Consider the following 17351-nt stretch of genomic DNA (forward strand, 5'->3'; position numbering starts at 1 on the left):
CCTGATTCTTACCCATAAACACTCAACCCTATCGTCACCATCATTAAGCTCTAGACAATCAAAACACTCCTTAACGTAAAGGGCTGCCCCACTGCCTCTCCTTCCTTGCCTATCCCTTCTGAAGAGTTTATAGCCATCCGTTGCAGCACTCCAGTTGTGCGAGTCATCCCACCATGTTTCTGTGATGGCAACTATATCATAGTTTTCCTGCTGCACAATGGCTTCCAGCTCCTCCTGTTTGTTGCCCGTGGTGCATGCATTGGTGCAGGTGCACTTCGGTTGGGCTATTGATCCTGCCACCTTTTTTGGGCAAGAAGCCCTAATTCCTACATAACTCTTCTTAGGCAGTTCTGTGATTTCTAACACTTCAACAACCCTTCTGTCTTTGCTGCCTCATGGATCTCCATCCACATTGTTTCTATTGGAAACAATATTCTGACTGGTAGATTTCAGGTTTGATAGGCAATAAACAGAAATTAGAACACTACATGCAGTACATTTTTGATCAGTTATCAAACATTATTCAACTGATCAAGCATGCAACCATCTCTGGAGTGGAGGAGCTTATTTCTTAAAATCCATCATATAATACAGATGGCTTGATCTAATTATCTTTGTAGTTACAAACATACAAAGGGAAGTATCATACCTAAGATATTTTATGAGGAGGAGAAAGGTAGCTGTCAAAATAAATTGAGCTGCTATCCTCTAGGTACTTTTCTTGAAGTTTCTCAAGTCCATAAGCATATCTTTCTTCCAAGTTTTACTTTTTGCTTTATATTTTTTTGGAAAAAAAATCTTGCTGCTTAATCTAGGAGTCCAATGCTGGTTTTATTTCCATTATTCATTTTGGCATTGCATGATTCAAGTATTGGATTAAAAAGAAAGATCTGAGAGAGCATGCAGGCATCTGTGGTCCTTCACCCTACAGAGCAAGTGGTCCATGTAGGCAAGGGCTGAAATCATAACAACACAATTCAGAAACTAATTTTCATATGTCTGCACTCATATTTTTGGAGAAATAGAAAAATTTGTATGTTTGTTTCTCAGCTGGCTATGTTGATCTCTTAGGAGTCACAAGCTGATTTCTGTGAAGAAATCTTAATCATCTAGGCAAAGAGCCTTTGTATTAGCAACATTAAGACTGTGCAGTTAAGTGATTTACAGGAATTAATTATGGGGGTTTTTTTGGCCAAGCCATCAGAAAGATCTTCTGGAGATTTTTATCAAGCCTGGCCTTAGAAACTGAAATGTTCTACCTCTGTAAGATATATGTGATGCCTTCTTTCCTATTAAAAGTCTCAGCATAGAGGAAAAGCATTTCTATGATGCATTTTGCGCAGAAATTGTTTACTGAACTAGGTGATGGAGAATCTGTACCATAGCTAGTTGAAGGTTTTATCCTAAGTTTCAAAAATATGAATAATTCCTCCAGAAATAGAAATAAATGTAGCATTTCCATGTCAGTAAAATTTACTTCTGACATAAATTTAGATCAATATTTATTATTTTTATGTATATTGTCAGCAAGGGAGTTTTAGAAGTAGCAGACTTGTGTGTTCTTGTGGATATACAGTGACCTACTTTGTAGATGTGGACAGAACTGTGTCTGTAAAAGTATGTAAAGTGGGTCTGTAATGTAAAACATAGTTTAGAAGAGTCTTATTGAGGGGTGCACTGAGACAGCGTCTTTTACTTAAGCTCTCAGGTATACTAAGGCAGTAACAACTATTCATCAGGCAATCTCAAAGCATTTCACAAAGGCAGGAAAGTATTTTTTCTATTCTAAAAAATGGAAGTATGAAATTCAGAGATTGATTTTACGAAGCATCAAGAACTGCAGTTGCTCAGAAACACAAAAATCGGACACAAAGGTCCTGCCTGAGACTTAAGGTGACACCTGTCTTTACAGCACTGGGAGCCCTTGCAAAATTAAATAAAGCATAGCTTCTATACGTGTTGTTGAAGCCAAAACAAGTTGCCCAAGGACTTCCAGCAACTCAGTGGCAGAGCTGGCAATGGCATTCCTGCCCCTTTGTACTTTATGCTGGGTCCTTTCCCCTCGACCACCACTTCATCAATGCATTGCCTGAAATGTGAAATCGTCGTTGTTTTTCCTATATCAACATTAAAATAACAGGTAAGGAGAACTGAACATGAAGAGGTGGTTCATCTGAGGAACACTGACAAGATGTGCTGTATGCAAGTGAGACAGAAGCGCTTTATGACACGTTCAGAACTTGGAGACTGAATTACAGTTTTAGTAATCATCAGTTCCCCTTCTTCTCTGTCATTTCTTTGTTTAATGTATTGCATGGAAGAGACTTATGGTACAAGTTTTACAAGCTTGCAATAAAAATATAACAACTGTTGTATTAAATTATTTAAGTTGTAAACCATTGTAAAAAGCAGAAAAAGTTATATCGATATGGAGCCAGAAAAAATTACCATGATGGAGTATAAAATACATTGTGCTGATTACTACAGAATTTTTGCCCAGTTTAGCATATTGTAAATCTTCGGTTGGCCTTAAGAATGAAACTGTGAGCAGATATTACTAAAGGATTATGGCAAGTGGTTTAAGAAAAATGAAGCTAAAATTGGACTTATAATTTAAAAACAAATCAGCAAAAATGTGACAGCAAACAAAAAATATCTAAAAGGTCAAAGGAGTAGTGGCAAAGCGAAGGATCAATGAATTTAAAACTTCCAGATTTCCCCTGAGAGAAAGCTAGAATTCTGGAGGAATAAATAACCAACTTATATATTTTAAACAAGTAGATTATTACTTTATTCTTTTGTGCTATCCTTTACCAAAAAGAGAGGTGCCAGTAACTTTGAATCTGGCTGTATCGATGTTAGTAGCATTTGAAAGTGCTACATTTACCTTAATTAATTGCTAAAATTACAGACGGAAACATTTGCAGGAGGTCACAACTATATTTAGCATGAAGTTCTGATTATACATTATAAGATCCAGTTAGTTTTCCTTTCTTCTGTCTCTTTGCTTTTGGTAAGTCAAAAATGAAACTGATTAGATTAATAATAATAATAATAATAATGAAAAATCCTTTAGCATCTTCATGTTTCACCTTTTTGTCTTACCAGTTTTTTTAGAGCTTTAATGACCCTAAGTGTTCTTGTGTCAGGTTGTAGATGAGTTTTCTTTGCCCTGCAAAGTGATTTGGCAAAAATTCAGCTAGGCTGAGCATATTTTGTTGCCTTCCTTTCTAACCACATGTGCTTTCTGCAAAAGAGAAAAAGAGCCTGATTCTAATGAATCTTCCTAGCAGTGGTGTAATTGAAAAACTACCTTGGAAGATAAACCTTTTTTTAAAAAAAGCCTACTTATTCAGCTAATGTAGCGTAGAAAATACAGGTAAGACCACTCCAGTGATGATGTTCCAGAAGAAGAGTAGCTCTCTGTGAACAGATGTTGATGGCTTTCAGTAGCCTGTCCTTCTCACTACCATGTTCTGCAATGCAGCGGGTATGATACTGCCTGACATGTTAAGGCCCATGGCATAAAGTATCAGTGTTGACCAAAGAGAGGGCTGTGTGGGCATCTTTGCTTTACTTTAAAACTGACATCTCTTCGTGAGCAGTTTATTTCCCTCTAGCAGTACTGCAACGTTGTTAAAACCAGATTTCATACTGCAGATACATCTTTAAAACAGAATGAGGCAGAAGGATAAATCAAAAGCATGTTTTGCTGTGCCTTATAGGTTGGCCTTCTGTTTGTGGGAAAGATAAAGGTCACCCTTCCATCACTCGCACTTCATGTTTCTTAAAAGTGGTTAAAGCATCACATCCATTTTCCTTCTGAGCATTTTCAATTCCATTAATCCAGTATCTCTTTGAGCTAACATAGTTTTTGGTGGAGCTGTGGCTTAAGGCTCCAGAACTAGAAATTCCTGTCGAAAGAGCCAGTGTTCAAGCAGAGGAACAGCCGGTGCTGATGACTGACTGACTGGTCACCTGTGGGTGCTGGCCTACCTTGGAGGTCTGGGGACTGGCCTGCCGGGGGAACCTGGAACCCCTACACAACAGGCCAGATCTGGGCAGCTTTTCCATTCACTGCTGGGCTATGCTGTGTACTGTACCTGTCACCCATGTGGCTATAAATCACAAAATGTGCAAGAGTTACGGAAGGCAGTGCAGTTTGTATAATTCCAAAAGGCCTTCTCCAAAAGTTTTTTTAAAAACAGGTGTTTCGGACCATGTATTTTGGTGATGAAACATTCTTCTTTTTTTTTTTAATATACATATTTGTGTGATAATTTAACTTTATTGCAGCCTTTTGTGATACACTGTGGTATAAAATATATAGTAATGTTTATTAAGCCGTCATAAGACAGTCAGCTGTACAGCCCCTTGACAGATAGGATAGACTATTTTGGCATAAAGCCCACAGGTAACTTTCAAATAACCTGTAAACCACCCCAGCTGTTGATGGTGGAAGAATGGCAGAGGCCTCCGAGCAGTTAAGTTGTTTGACGACAGAGCAGGTGGAACACAGGCAGCAGTGCTCTTCTGGGACTGTGATTTTAACATCCAGAGATCCAAAAGCAGTCCAAGCAAAAGGATGATTCAGTTCTTGGCCACTGTGTTGTTGTTTGTAGGTGTGCTCACTGTGGTGCACTCTCAAGAGGAAGAGGTGTACGGTGGGTCAGAATTCGGGGTCAGTTGTTGGCTTTTCCACACATTACCTCAACAAATCGTGTAATTTTGGCACAGTTTTCTATGACTCAGTTTCCTACCGGTCCTACGTTCCTTTTTCAGCTCTATTTTTTTGTGTTGATAGTAAACTCTTTGTGGTAGACCTTGTCTGTTATTTAGTGTTTATTCAGTGCCTGATAAAATGACACGTAAGTCTTGCTGAAGGCTTTTATAAATTATGCTGTTAATAATTTCAAGTTAGAGCAAAAATGACTTGCAGCTCACATCACTATGTGGCCAAGTTTCAGACCCTTTTTCTTTCACTTTGCTGTCGGTTGACACAGTTGAATGACTCTCGCAGTCTCCTGTTCCCAAATCTGTAACAAACTATGAGCTCACATTACACAGGAAGCACTAGCAGTAAGATTTATTTGTCATCCTTGGAGGCCATGAAGAGGAACAAAAGACTTTCATCTCTCTCCTTTTCTTCCTTGACTGTAGGGAATAAAAGGGTACCGATACCTTGGGTCGCTGCCATACAGGATAAAAATCAAATTAATGTAAATCGGCCAGATCAAGGGGAGGTAGTTGTGTGGCTATCAAGAGCCCGCAAACTGCTGGGTGGATCATCAGCAACCTCTGGCAGCATGATTTCCCCATTAAAACAGAAGCTGGGTTTTGTTCCACTTCTAAATACTGGTCTACCCTTCTTTTTATCCTGCTCCAGCTAATTTCACATAAGTTGTCAGATGCAGCAGTAATGAAATTTTAGTCATTTGTAGACTCACTCTAGGATTAAATCAGTGACCTCAGGACGAAAGGCAGTGAATGCCATGACCACTCTTTGTTACCTCTTCCAGGCAGCTTTGATTAAACTGTGCTGTGAAGCCAGACCTGGATCAATATGAATGATCTTCATCGACCTAATAATGTATTTAACATGTTCGGTGCACTTTTATCTGGTTTTGTTACGATAAGTTGTTTACATTAGTGCAGCAGATTGATTTAAAGTTTCAGAGCTCTTTACTATGGTAAACATCTAGAAACAACCTCATTAGTTTGCACATGTTACTATATATAAATATGTAATCTACTGTGCAAGCTCCTCAGCGGGTGTAAATTAGCATAGCTACAATTTAGAGCAGTTGAGAATCTGGCCTAGAAACTGAAAACGATAATTCCATCAGTATTATTTTAAATGATCACAGCTTACCTTGACATAAAGCAAGAACCATATGATCTTCTCTGTACCCAGTCTAAAGATGCTTACCACAAAGTCTTTTAGAAAGCTTTTCTATTATTTGTAGACTAAATTCTTCCACCAGCAGATGTATGTGGTGTCCACTAGTTACATAAGCATCTCTTCATGGTCAGACCTTTTGGATGCACTGTATCCAATCAGATATTTCTTAAACCCATCAGTTTTAGAGACTATTTAGCAGACTTGAATAAACGAACAAATGTGGAAGCTGTACCAAACATATCATTTGGGGATGTCAAAGCACTTAACAAACATTGTTACAACCAAGTCCATGTGTAACCACTGAAGGACATATTTGCTTCAGTATGTCTCATGACAGCTTCTTAAAAAATATACTGAAGTAAATTTAACACTTGTGAAAGGTGCCAGATTGACAGGCCCTGGAGATAAAAGTTCTTGAATTACCAGCAGGCACAGCCGAGCTTCCCACACACACTGCCCCACCAGTGTCCCCAACCCTACCTGGAGGGCACAGCGACCAACTGTCCTACAGCTTGCAAATATGCGCCATCTCGTGCTCTTGGACTATGGGCCAAGAGTCAGTAGCTGTAATGTGACCTAAAGGTGAGAAAGCAAGTTTCATAATTACTGCACAGGTGCTGTTGCAGTTGATCATTTTCACACCAAGTTTTCACTTAATCTGGGAAAAAAAAAAATCAAGGAAGTGCACATTTATCTGATTTTGCATACAACAAAAAACATGTGTGTGAGCCTCTAGTGAATCCTGCAGTTTTATCTGTCCACATAGGCACATTCAGATGACTGTATGAGCAAACAAGTGCTTGCATATACTGTGAAGTGCATTTTTAGATGCCTCTTGAAAACTGGGTCCTTACTGTTTCATATGTTTGTAATAATCTGTCTCCATTCATAAGTCATCCCTGCTTGGTGTCGTTACAGCCCATCCTCCCCAGAGGTTTTGAGCACAGCTGGCATACAAGTTCAATAACCATCCACCCCTTAAAGAGATTGGGTCGTTACGGGGTTGAAAGATAGCACACAGGGAAAACAGGCTCGTGATCTTTGCACTCTGTCATGGTTTTAGAAAAAGCACAAGTTCTTCCCTGAGTGATTGTACTCAGAAAGTTCAGTCCTCTATTCTCTTTGAAATTATATTTAGACCTCACTGTGAGTACTGGAAGGGCATGCTTAAGTGTTTCTTTATTTAGTGCAGAAGGTTAATGACATTTTAAACAAAAGTGCACATTTATAACCTTGTATAGGCCAATTCTCAACCTGTATATAGGACACGGCTAAAAACAGAACACTGAAAAACACAAAGCAATGAGTTTTCATGCTCTGCTATTTTCTAAGCTATAGCTGGCAGCTTGAAAGAATTATTATGGAAGCTAAATCTGAATTCTTTCTACTGAGAAACAGCCATAACTAATGTGCAGAAGAGCTCGGCAACATTTGTTTGTCTTTAAAAGAGTCACATTTCTTTCTACAACTTTCCGTTGATGTGCATGTTAACATACCTAATTTGACTGGTACTGCGTGTACTTTGGAAGGTAACTTCTGTGTATCCAGAGAGAGTTAGGTGGTGTATAATTGTCTTAGAGATGGCATTTGGGATTGAAATTGTAATTGTTATAAATATCAGTATAAAACCTCATTTGATGATTATGATTGCCTGATTTGCTTACCTCCTCAGCATCCCTGGTGCATCTGTCAGTCACACTGTACAGTTTTAGGAAGAATTCATACTAGCTTGCCAACTAAGCTGAAGTTTAGGTTTCAGAATTTGGGAGGAAGTTCAGGAGAGAATGTATACTTGGGAGAGGATGTTTTAAGAGGGTAGTATCCATGAACTCTGCTTAAATATCTTACCTCATTCAGCCTTAGTTCTCCTGTGCAGGCTGTCTGCTGGAAAACAGAGATGGACCATTTTAGGTCATCTTCTCCTTCACAGGTTTGTTCTCTTTAGTATGTCGTTTCTTGTTTTGTCTAGCCTAGTTTCAGATATCCAATGTAGCTGAGTCAGGTTTTATTTTGGGCTGGTTTTCTTGTCTGCTTGTATTTCCATAGTACCCCAATGGCGTTTCCATTTCATTAATTTTATTACATAGTTCCTAATTTTAACTATACCGTGTTATAAATTCCGCTTCAATCTGCTACTTATTACCCACAAGTACTACTAAGTCTTTTTTCATCAACCACCTTTTTAAGATTTTTTGAGCTAGTAGCTGGCCTTTTGCTTGCAGAAAGGCAAAAGGCTTTTCTTGTGTGCTACTAAGAGGGGAGGATAGAATGCCAGGGACCTTCTCTTACAGAATGACAATACTCCACTCCCAGAAAAAAGCAGAGGAAGGGAAATAGATGTTTACCCCTTTTTCCTAAGATGTATAGTATACTTGGGCACCACTCAAAACGTTTTTTAGAAGCAAAGGCTTCCTAAAGTTTACCTACCCCGTTCTGAAGCTCCAAGGATGTGCCTCAGTTCATTAGTTTGAAAACTCATTATAGATGTGAAGTATTATTTTTAATTTTGTTTAGGAAAGGCCAGAAATTAGAATTCCGTATTAGGGAAGGAAAGGAGAGAGGTTCTTTCATGACTGAGTTAAACAGAAGCTTTCAGAAGAATAGAAAGGGGTTGGTTCATTCCCATCTTCATGTAACTTGAATTACAGGGTTTAGTAAGTGAAACGATCATAAGCTAAACCCTGCAGAGTCCAGAAAGCTCTAATTAACGCCCACAGTGAGTAACTTTTCTGAAATTGGTCTTTAATCAAACTTTGCTCTGAAAACAAAACAAGGTATTGTGGCAGCTTGATAAAAGAGATGCATTGCAAGGCTGACAGGCTCACAATCAAACCAGCACTAAAAATAACTGTTTTGTCTACTAATTTTCTTTCAGATACTAAAAAAATGCATTAGCTACAGTCTAAAAAAACTTCCATAGTTACTCAGCCAAGTGACTCAGCTCTAGAAAAGTGAGGTTCCTCTAAATGTTAATGCCCTCCCTGATTATAAGTGACCCCTCTTTCCTTCCCACACCTTCCTGTCAAAGCAGAGGAACAGCAGAGAGGTTGGTGAGGCTGGGAGGGGAAGAGGCAACTTCTGGATTCCTTCAGAGCTCGACATTTGAGGCCAGCTGTTCCTCTCCTCTGCTGCTGGTGGTACAGAGCGCAGGCATCCTTATTGACTAACTAGTTTGGATTAAGGTAAACCAATCACTCATCTTTCTTGCATCTCCCAGGAACAGTAAGGTCCATGGCTGCTACCTTGCACACTCACAACTTCTCCTCATTGATTCTGAGAGCAGGAGTTATCAGTAAGGCATGCAGGGAAACACAGCTCATTTTCATCTTCCTCTGCTCAGCTGTAGAAAGAGTTGCTCAGACTCCTGTGGGTACCCATCCAAGCCTACAGCAACTTTCATTATGTTTTTACCGTAGCCTGTGTAAAAACATTGCTAGAACTGTTTTTTCGGGTTCAGTATAGATTCCAAAGAGACAAGAAGTCCACTGCACAAACAGGACTAGCAGTAAAATATAATAAAACTGTAGTCTTTTCTTTATAGTGGATTTTTGTCTTACTACAAGAAAGACAGACCTGTTGGAGCAGGTCCAGATCAGGGGGATGGAACACCTCTCCTATGAGGAAAGTCTGAGAGAGTTGGGGTTGTTCAGCCTGGAGAAGAGAAGGCTCCGGCGAGACCTTATTGCGGCCTTTCAGTACTTAAAGGGGGCTTATAAGAAAGATGGGGACAGACTTTTTAGCAGAGCCTGTAGCGACAGGACAAGGGGTAATGGTTTTAAACTAAAAGAGGGTAGACTCAGACTAGATATAAGGAAGCAATTTTTTATGCTGAGAGTGGTGAAACACTGGCACAGGTTGCCCGGAGAGGTGGTAGATGCCCCATCCCTGGAAACATTCAAGGTCAGGTTGGACGGGGCTCTGAGCAACCTGCTCTAGTTGAAGATGTCCCTGCCCATGGCAGGGGGGTTGGACTAGATGACCTTTAGATGTCCCTTCAACCCAAACTATTCTATGATTCTATTATTTCATTTGGTGAATGGTCTGCCAGATGAAGCGTTACCATGTTTTGTATGTATCTGGGCCTACAACTCTCAGTATTTTATGACCAAAAGGGCAGAGTCTTATCAGTCTGGATCCTAATAAACATATCCTTCACAGAAGAGGTTGCAATCATCTGAAATGGTTCTTTGGTATTAGGGACAAGCCGAAAGAGGATGGCTAACATTGGTGTTAGAGCTTCCAGTCCAGGCTGTATTTTCATCTGTTACGTGATTACTTGAAAAAGACATTTTCACTGTTACAACTAAAACTAGTTTGGTGCAAGAAGCAAGAAGCCCTTCAGTATAGATGGGTCCATAAATGCAAGACAAACTGAAATGACGTGTGATGAAACCTTGAAGATACATTTTTATGAAAGAATTGTTTGCAAATACAGACTTGTGCAGATCTGAGTGGCTGTTTTGGCATCTGACCAGGCATGTGTTTGTAGAGACCTGAGTTCCAAATGCAACTGCAACTCCCTCTGTAATTTCTTTTTTTTTTTAATTTTGGGGTATGTATACTTTACAAATAGGCCTGAAATGGTAAATTTGGGGGTTTTTTTAGTCTGAATTATGCCAGATACTTTTTAATTTTTTTTAAACAAATGTTACTATGTATTTACCATGCAACAGGAAAGCTTATTCATCAATTGACGGCTTTGAAAGAAGGGAGAGAAATCTAGACACAGCTTAAGAAATCTTCACAACACAGATTAGATTTTGAAAGTTATGTAGCAAAGAACACAAATTCTTTTATTGTCATAGTTTCAAAGACTGGCTTAGGTAATCACAGGTTTAAAGCAGTTTCACCGCCTTATCCAAATTCATGTTGGTCATTTGTCTCATATATCATGGCAACAGACTTCCCCTGCAATTCAAAGCAGCTGCTTAACTCGTATTCAGACAAATATCCCAGGCCAGAGTGGTTGAAGTGCATCATCAGTATTGCATGAAGGAGCTTACATCATCTCTAGAGCTGTGCCTGATCTGGTCTGCTAAAAGATGCCAGGGAACTCCCCTTTTTACCAGTCCTTAACAAAACTCAATTACACCCTGATCATCATCACTATCCTGATATTATAAATAAGTAGCCAAAGTCAGACTGTAAGTCACTCAAAACCAGAAGGACCAAGGGAAATTAGTGTAATAACCAGGAGAAATAATCAGGAGTGGTTGGCTTCCAAAGCCAGTTCCACTTCCATCCTCCTAAGTTTAGTTATTGTTGATTTCCCTCTTTTTGTGCATATGAATGTTTCCCACTTGAAAAAAAATCAAGACTGACCTCAAATTTTATAATTTTGGAAGAAATTTATAAAAGCATTGAGTAACATGTCTTTGGCCAGTTTTCCCTGGAACTGGTAGGCTCTTGGTATTTTTTAAGATCTAGCTGTTATGTTTTCAAAATGGAAACACAATTATTTACGAGACGTTGCCTCCATTTTTGCTGTGGACAGAGCAATTTTGAAAACCCGGTCCCTTAACGGGGAGGTGACCAACATGACCAGTGTGAAATAATGTCATCGAGAATAGTAAAGAAAACCATAAGGTACCATATGAAAAGCCAAGTATTGGACTATGCAAAATGCCCACATTATTGTCATTTAAACTCTTCACAGCTGCAACGAAAATCAGCACAAAATCATATTTTGCAAAGTGACTCACTTTTATATTCCAACAGTATATTTTTGTTTACTGGGCTTACTTTGGACAGGAAGGTATTAATTCAAATGAAGCAAGCCAATTGTACAGGGTTTGTTTTAAAATTTCATATTCCACTATGTCATTTTATATTATCTTAAGTAAAAGTGTGGGAAAAATCCTGAACTGATTTCCCTGGCACATAAGCGTCATAAACAGCAGTAAAACCAGGTAATTTTTCTAAAAGCACATTTTCCTTCCTTGCTATGGTTGTAAACCACAGAGACAGTCAGCTGGATGTTTAAGAAAGGGAGGGGGGGTCTCCAGTTCCTCATGTTTCACCTTTTCCTTGCTCTGCCTGATCATTTAAGGCAGAAGCTTGTTCCAGACAGCTTTAATTAAACTATGCTGTGAAACTGTATATAGATCAATGGAAATGATCCATAACAAGAGGCTAATCATGTATTTAACAGTGCTCAGTCCAGTTCAATCACCTTCTACCATTTCTGTGGCTTTACATTCATGTGGCAAAGCCTTGAATGTGTATATGTATTTTTTAATCCATCTCATTAGTGACCATATGCTTTGGCTTCAAGGGAGACAAGAACTGTCTGCAATCTGGCAGGGATTTAGGGACATCAATAATTTGTGAATAGTCATGTTGGTACTGGTCGAAGGGTTAAGTGTTCTGCACACCAGGGGCACATCTTTTGGGACTGGAACTCTTAGTCAACTGTTAGGAACCTGATCCCCTGTGACACATCTTTTCAAAGTACATGCTGCATGTCAGATCTCCTCAGCTGAAGCAATGGAGCTTTATTAGCTCAGGGATTTAAAAACCTGCTCTAAGCAATGTAACAATATCTTTTGGTTAAAAAGTGAAGGAAAGATAGTAGTTGTAATATGAAAGTGATTTTTTTATGTACTGGGCTAAATGTGATCTTCCTTTTTGTTACCATTTTCCTTTTCAATATGAGCTATTAGATTACTCCTCCCCTGCAAATATCCAGTGAAGCAAGAGTATGGTAGCAATAATGGGGACCTCATTTTGGTCCTCACCTCATACTGCCTAAATCCTGCTGAAGCCAATGGCAGCACAGATGTAAAAATTGTCTTCCTAATCATTTGGAATGACCCTTTAGGGGCTCCCAGGACATTGCTTCATCTACTTGGTGTGAAAAGCACCTTTAAAAACATTAGCTTACAGTGTTAGATTGTGCCATGTTATAGGGCTGCAAAGTCAGCGTGAGAGATCATCAAACTATTGATCTCAGTATTCTGTCCTTACAGAGGAATGGCAGAAATAGATTGTAAGGCCAGAATTTTGGGTGAGAGAGGGAAAGACTTTGAATTATTATTGTGCATTTTAGGTTTTGATTATGTCCATATCCCTCAGCTGTACCCAGGTAAATAGAAAAATGCATAGCGGTGCAGAAAGAAGCTCCGTATGGAACCTGTGTCCTGAACTTCTGCTGATCAGTTGGGAGTAGCAGGGATCCATCTTACAGGATGAAGCTCGCCTGCTTTCGGCAAATTTCATGTAGTAATAATAATTAATGCTGACTGTCACAGGAAATGAAAACATGCACAATACACACCACTTGTTTGCTGCTCGCTAATCAGCTGGATTTGTTTGTACTTTAATAAACATTCTGTATCAGGGCAGATTAAATAACTTTAAGACTGATATAAATCATATGTAGCTCCTGTTAAAGCTCCAGTAAACACACTCACTGTAACCCTCTGTCCTTTACTTGTTTTCACTTTTAAGATCAACTTTTATTAGTATGGCATGCAACTGAGCAAACATTTCCATAAGTGATATAAAGGAAAGAGATTTCTGAAATCTTTGTATTTGAACAAAGAGTTACATACTTCAGAAAACACTCATACTCATGACTGAGGCTCTTATTTATCTGAAAGCATAATTTGCATGACTGAAAAAAATAGACTTTGTCTTTCTTAGTGTCACATCATTAAAAATGTACAATTAGTATTGGAGGATTTAGAGTAACTTATTATAGCAGGTAAAACATATAGCTGTCAATTTTTGGATTGTGTCAGCTATGATTACATAGGCTGACACAGATTTACTAATCGTGCATTGTCTTCTGTGGGACCTTAAGAGTACAATTTTACTGTTTTAGAAGACCCAGTCTCCTCTTTTCAGAGGAAATTTGCATAAGCAGACTTTTATCCACAGTTTTTAAATGTATAAAGATGCAAGTCCAAGGTAGAATGTTTTCATATCAAACTATTTAATTTATAAGTATAATAAGACATTTAGAGGCATATGTCCCAGATTTCCATCCACATTTCAATTACACGTGTAGGTTTTGCAGCAGCAGTTTGCACTGCAGTGCAAAAAGAAAAGGCGGTGGTCTTTTGGAAAGGTGGCTCTTTCTGGCTGGCAACCAAGTCCACTAGGGCATGTTCAAATGTAAATATTTATGGCTATTTTGGCTATTTCAGAAAAACAAAAGAATGGAGTTATATTTCCAGATAGCCTGACTTTCAAATTCTCCCTTTGAAAGTAATACCTGGTTTTGTTATGGTAGCTTTTAGCAGTGTTTCACAGCTTTTAAGCCTGTGAAAAAGTTGAAGACTAAATTATATTTTCACGATTTTAGTTGAGGAAAAAAAGGAAATGTAATTTTAATAGGGTGGAATTGGTGATTTTTGAGGTGGCTTGCCTTTACCCACTTCCACTTAATGGCTTCTGAGCTGGCATAGCTATAAAGTTTTCTGAAGTCAAAGTTTAGAATGAAAATGTTAGCTGATGCTTAATTACCGGGTCACTGCTGAGTGTCTGCAATACATAGACTGAGTCCCTTTTTACCCACAACATGAAGAAGTCCTTTGAGCTTTGAGGTGAGTGTTGATCTTTGGCTCCCCCTTGCCCGTTTTCACCTCTAATGTCAATGATGTTAATACAAAAGGAAGTCAGCAGAATTTCAGAAGACTGGTACTGTCTTTGCAATATTTCGTAGGTAGCATTGCCATTATTACATTAATTTATGTTACTGCTGCCAGGTAACGAGAGAAGAGTTTTGGCTTCAGTGAATACAATTGCAAAATTCCTGTTTTGTCCTGGATGAGGTAACACTTTGACTGAACTGCCTATTCACAGTTTCACAGGCAGTGGCGCCAAAAAAAAACCAACCTCTGACAGTCTTCAAGTTTTGCCCTCTTTACACCCTCTCTAGCCAAGATTGCTTAGTGTTATAAAGAATTGCCATAATCACAGAAGCTGCAGACAGAAATAACTTACTGAAACCAAAACCCATGCAGGCCATACCTTACCATTAGGAAACTGTCTTTTGTAGGGTCATTTGGAGGGTTTTCGGTAGTCTTCTTTAAGGGTTCTGTGTGGCTGGATTTCTAGCATGTCCGCTGAGGCTGCAACACGACCAGAAATGTCTTGATGCTGAGTTTAAATTTTCCATTCTTTAGTTTTCGCCCATATTCTCCTAATTAGATCTTCTCCATTACCAATTCTGTTCCCATAATGGAGTTTAAATTTACCAACTTCTGTCACATACCAGTCCCTTTACAGCTCTTTATAGCTAGATTCTATATTTTTATCAGTTTGAATCTCTCTATAATCCTAGATACGTGGTCATATATGTTGCCATCCTTGGACTTCCTCCATGATATCTTCAACGCGGCATGCTTCCATTGATTTCAGATGGAAATCATGTTCATAACGTTTTTAAAAATGGCCCACTTTAACTTTCAGTAGATTGATGCACCTCAATGGGACTTGAGAACAGAATTTCATTTATAGACAACTACGTGCTGATCATCCAAATATCAAAAATTACAAAGAACTGAATTTCAACTGGCCTTTAGTTATTTTTACTACCTGCACTTAGTTTCAGCTTACTATATCTGTAATCAGCAGACTACTCACTCACTCAGGGTTGAGAAACATGCTTTTAACTGTTTTGCTGAATTACGGCCTTAGGCAACGTGTAAAGTTAATCTCAAATTACTTGACAAGGAGGTGGGAGATGGTGATTTTTCCTTTTATATAAAGTGAAAACTCAAGAGTTACATTTCACTTCCATTTGTTAATTGCTACTCCACAATAATTTTCAAAAATGTATTTAGAAATCATTTCTAAGAAATAGGAGACAATAGAAAATCAGACAAAGAGGATTCATTAATTGTTTCATTTCTATTTTAGGACTGCAAGAATACCTGGAAAAATATTTGGGCAAGAAGACTCCAGCTCTGATTGTAGTACCTGTGGTGGATTTACCTGGCAAGGAAGTTATTCATATAACATGCTGGCTAAGCTAGCAGTTTAGAAGAGATGAGTAGATATCAAAATACACATTCCATCCAGGAAAGAACAAAGAAAGGAATTGATCATAACTGTGTTGGGTACTTTCATTAAGCAATATTGTTTGATTTAAGCAAAGTCATATTTAGCTTGTTAGTGATGCCTCATGATATGTGACAGAATCAGCTTTGTATGAACAATAAAGGTTTCTTTTCAAAATATTGTGCTTTTTTCTCACTTATTTTTAGATACATTCTGGTAGTAGCAGGTGGCTCTTGGGAGATTTCAGTTGCTCTGATCACATCAGTTCTTTTGTGTGATATATTTAGGCCTGGTTACAATAAACTGATTATAACTTCAGACCTTTTGGATGGAGGTGAAATCAGACCATTAGGTCCAGTACTGTTTCAAAGACTTGATTCCTTTCAATTCTATGTTGCATTTACTGACTTCAGGCCAGCTCATGAAGACTTTATTTGTGGCCAGATTTTAACCCTTTCGTTGCCCCAGGGAAGAATTATTCAGAGAGGTATTCAGGATGCACGTTTTACCAAAGTGAATAATGGAGATGATGGCCAGACTGCAGGATTTGCCATCCTGCTTTCTGAGGCAATAGTGGGCATCCTTGTGCTTTACGTCTGGTAGGCAGCTCTTATTAAAGAGTTACCAGTATTCCCCAGGGCTTCAGTCTTCTCCAGAAAATCAGCAGGAGTTTTACCACTGCTTTTATTAAAACAGGCTCAGATATATAGGTGAAGCTCCTATCGATTTCATTGCAACTGATACTTTACTCATAACAGGATATAAGATCAGTATAGGAGAGAAAGCCTTTTAGACTTTGCTTGAGGCAGTAAGACACTGTGGAGAAATCTTCTTTTCAGACAAAGGCTATAAAATTAAACCTTAAAAAAAGAGTATCAAACGTTTGCCTATGTTCTACATCTATATATTCTCATTGCTTCTCTTTCAGTGTGTGAGCACTGGAGCTACATGGCCAGCACTCCAGTTGTCCTTCTCTTACACCAGCATATATCTGAGATAACTCCACAAAAGTCAACTGCGTGGCAGTAAGTTTACATTGGGGTGACTAAGAGGTGGACTTAGCACTCCAGCTTCATTTTCTTACCCGCTACCAGATATGCACTTGGCAGCAGCTGATACGAAGCCAGTGACTAAAGATAAGAGGATTTGCGGGACAACCAGGGGATCAGGCCCAGCCAGCATGGGTTCATGAAAGGCAGGTCCTGCTTGACCACCCTGTTCTCCTTCTATGCCCAGGTGACCCGCCTAGTGGATGAGGGAAAGGCTGTGGATGTGGTCTACCTGGACTTCAGCAAGGCCTTTGACACCGTCTCCCACAGCATTCTCCTAGAGAAGCTGGTGGCTCACGGCTTAGACAGGTGTACTCTGCGCCGGGTCAAAAACTGGCTGGATGGCCGGGCCCAGAGAGTTGTGGTGAATGGAGTTCAATCCAGTTGGCGGC

At 39.1% G+C, this 17351-nt stretch overlaps 1 protein-coding gene across 1 annotated transcript in view; it reads left to right on the top strand.

Annotated features, from left to right (window-relative positions):
• DPH6 (diphthamine biosynthesis 6) overlaps positions 1-16083 on the top strand; it is a 214684-nt gene extending 198601 nt beyond the window's left edge. Inside the window, exon 14 of the mRNA XM_009290341.2 lies at positions 15770-16083. Within this exon, the coding sequence (XP_009288616.1) occupies positions 15770-15885 (116 nt within the window). The 3' untranslated portion in view covers positions 15886-16083. The remainder of the gene's footprint in view (positions 1-15769) is intronic.
• Positions 16084-17351: the final 1268 nt, after the last annotated feature.

Source organism: Aptenodytes forsteri, unplaced genomic scaffold, assembly GCF_000699145.1.
Source record: "Aptenodytes forsteri isolate BGI_AS27 unplaced genomic scaffold, ASM69914v1 Scaffold108, whole genome shotgun sequence".
NCBI classification, from domain to species: Eukaryota; Metazoa; Chordata; class Aves; order Sphenisciformes; family Spheniscidae; genus Aptenodytes; species Aptenodytes forsteri.